Below are 2,554 nucleotides of genomic sequence, written 5' to 3'. Positions count from 1 at the left end.
ATAATCTGATTATTTATTTATCAATGACAAAAACAGTGAAGTCTGTGGGAGCCATGAGTGGTAAGGACAATTTGTTATTATAATTTGATTATTTATTTATCGATGACACTATCGTACTTTAATACCAGTATCTTCGGTTTGTGACCGATAAGGTTCTGTAAGAAAAATAATTAGTTGTTTTAGTGAAATGCAGGAAATATTATAGACTTTTCAAAACATTCTAAATAATCCAGTGTTAATCAAACATTTTCCACTTCTTATAAGCTGTTCAAAAATGTGTGCACGTTTTACTCACGTGCCACTTTGAATTGGCGGGAAACAGTGTGAGTGACGACATAGATTTGAGTAACTAATGTTCAATACGTTACTATACAATCTTCCTTTATCTGAGTTTTTGCTAGGCCTAACATTGGAGTTGAACCTACAAAGAGATGATTATCTTGATAAGATAACATCTACATTCGGTGCTCGTGTTGTTGTCCATGATCCTCGTGTCATCCCGCTACCTGAGAGCGAGGGTATCGATATTAATCCTGGATTACAAACATCCATAATGATTTCCAAAGTAAGTTCATAGAATAATCTGGTAATAAATAATTGTTTAATTAATAATGTATTTTTAATTAGTAATTAGTATTTTTGTAACTTATCAAACTATTTTCTGATATTAAGTTTCAGCTTATAGATTAAAAGTTATATGATATATTTTCTTCTTATTTAGATTAAAAACCAAAATAATTTTCACCTAAAGATTATCCATACATTTTGAATGTTCAAAACTAAGCTCTTCAAACGAAAGATTCTTAAACACTAAAAATAAAAAAAGATAAGATAAAACCATATAAAACGCAGGAATATTAACACTTTTAAAACGTTAACTTTGTAAACGTTATTTTAGCGTCTCGACTAGTATTATGTCTGTTCCAGCAGGCCTGATCCTAGATTATTATTAAGCCTACTGTATTAAGCCTAAATGTATTGTACTGCATATAAAGTAGCATTAAGAACAGAGTTTTGCCTTCTGAGATATTCAGTTTAGCTGACGAGTTATGGTATTGACTGAAAAGTCTCCTCGGCACCAACACGTGGCAGACAAAAAAATAGATGTAAAATTTGTTTAGTTTTTCTCACGACTAGTTCCTGAGCTCTGGGATGATCTTTATCACTATTATTAGATATAAAGGTTAGATTCACTGTTGGAAAATGTATATTCATAGTAGAATATAGGGCCGGCCTTAATAACATATTACGCTGTCAAACGTCAAGTGTCCCCTCAGCGAAGGCCAAATAGTGCGCTATCAAAGTCAAGTGTCCCCTCAGTTTCGTCACCCATAAGAAGATAAAATAAACGGTGCTTCCACTATTCCCATCAGGTCAAAAACCTCTTTACATTTTTATCGTAATTCCTTAAAATAACAGTTACTCAACTTGATCCTTATCCGTAAAAATGTAGGAGGGGTTCTCCCCACTAGATTGAAACTGTCGTATTTTGATTACCCTCCAGAGTAGCTTTCATCTTATTAAGGCCGGCCCTATATTCTACTATGAATATGTTATTAAGGCCGTCCCTATATTCTGCTATAAATATGTTATTAAGGTCGGCCCTATATTCTACTATGGTCAAGTGTCCCCTCAGGGAAGGCCAAATAGTGCGCTATCAAAGTCAAGTGTCCCCTCAGGGAAGGCCAAATAGTACGCTGTCAAAGTCAAGTGTCCCCTCAGGGAAGGCCAAATAGTGCGCTATCAAAGTCAAGTGTTCCCTCAGCGAAGGCCAAATAGTGCGCTATCAAAGTCAAGTGTCCCCTCAGGGAAGGCCAAATAGGGCGCTATCAAAGTCAAGTGTTCCCTCAGCGAAGGCCAAATAGTGCGCTATCAAAGTCAAGTGTCCCCTCAGCGAAGATTAAATAGTGCGCTATCAAAGTCAAGTGTCCCCTCAGGGAAGGCCAAATAGTGTTGATAGCGCACTATTTGGCCTTTGCTGAGGGAACACTTGACTTTGATAGCGCACTATTTGGCCTTCGCTGAGGGAACACTTGACTTTGATAGCGCACTATTTGGCCTTCGCTGAGGGAACACTTGACTTTGTTTACCAACAAGGTATAAGCCTACTCTATATTCTTACTATTACAGGTAACTTTCGAACGTCTGCCCGCCCCCTACAAAGACAGGTGTCGTAACTACAAAGATGATGATTCACACGGACGAGCCAAACGGACCAATCGGCAATCGGTATTGAAAGTTTGATGTTTTTGTGATGGAACAAAGAGCTTTTGCACATTGTATTGACAGTACATAATAACCTAAACTAGGGGGTTCGATTCCTCACGGTGGACACAGCAGATAGTCTAATGTGGATTTACTCCAAGAAACAAACAAACAAACAAATGATAATCAGTTATAGTTATCTGGACCATCTTATAAGGATATCATATCACATTATAGTTTTCAGGACCAGCTTATCAGTATATCATACAATATTATAGTTATCAGGACCAGCTTATCAGTATATCATGTCACATAATAATTATCAGGACCAGCTTATCAGTATATCATA

The 2,554-nt window shown here is 36.7% G+C and overlaps 1 protein-coding gene across 2 annotated transcripts; it reads left to right on the top strand.

Moving 5' to 3' along the window:
- The first annotated feature begins 21 nt into the window (after positions 1-21).
- Positions 22-2,254, top strand: LOC111084331 (amiloride-sensitive sodium channel subunit alpha-like). Of its 2 annotated transcripts, XM_022381074.1 has the most exons (3): positions 22-60; positions 402-565; positions 2,131-2,254. In XM_022381074.1, the coding sequence occupies exons 1-3, from the start codon at positions 24-26 to the stop codon at positions 2,242-2,244; spliced, it is 315 nt and encodes a 104-aa protein (XP_022236782.1). In that variant the 5' UTR covers positions 22-23; the 3' UTR covers positions 2,245-2,254. The 2 variants fall into 2 exon arrangements, with proteins under 2 accessions (XP_022236782.1, XP_022236781.1); XM_022381073.1 differs by lacking the exon at positions 22-60 and having other exon boundaries at positions 321-565.
- The last annotated feature ends 300 nt before the right edge of the window (positions 2,255-2,554 follow it).

The sequence above is a fragment of the Limulus polyphemus genome, unplaced genomic scaffold, assembly GCF_000517525.1.
Source record: "Limulus polyphemus unplaced genomic scaffold, Limulus_polyphemus-2.1.2 Scaffold17033, whole genome shotgun sequence".
Taxonomy (NCBI): Eukaryota; Metazoa; Arthropoda; class Merostomata; order Xiphosura; family Limulidae; genus Limulus; species Limulus polyphemus.
Note: the sequence above shows the minus strand (reverse complement) of the source record. Positions and strands in the feature narration are given on the sequence as shown.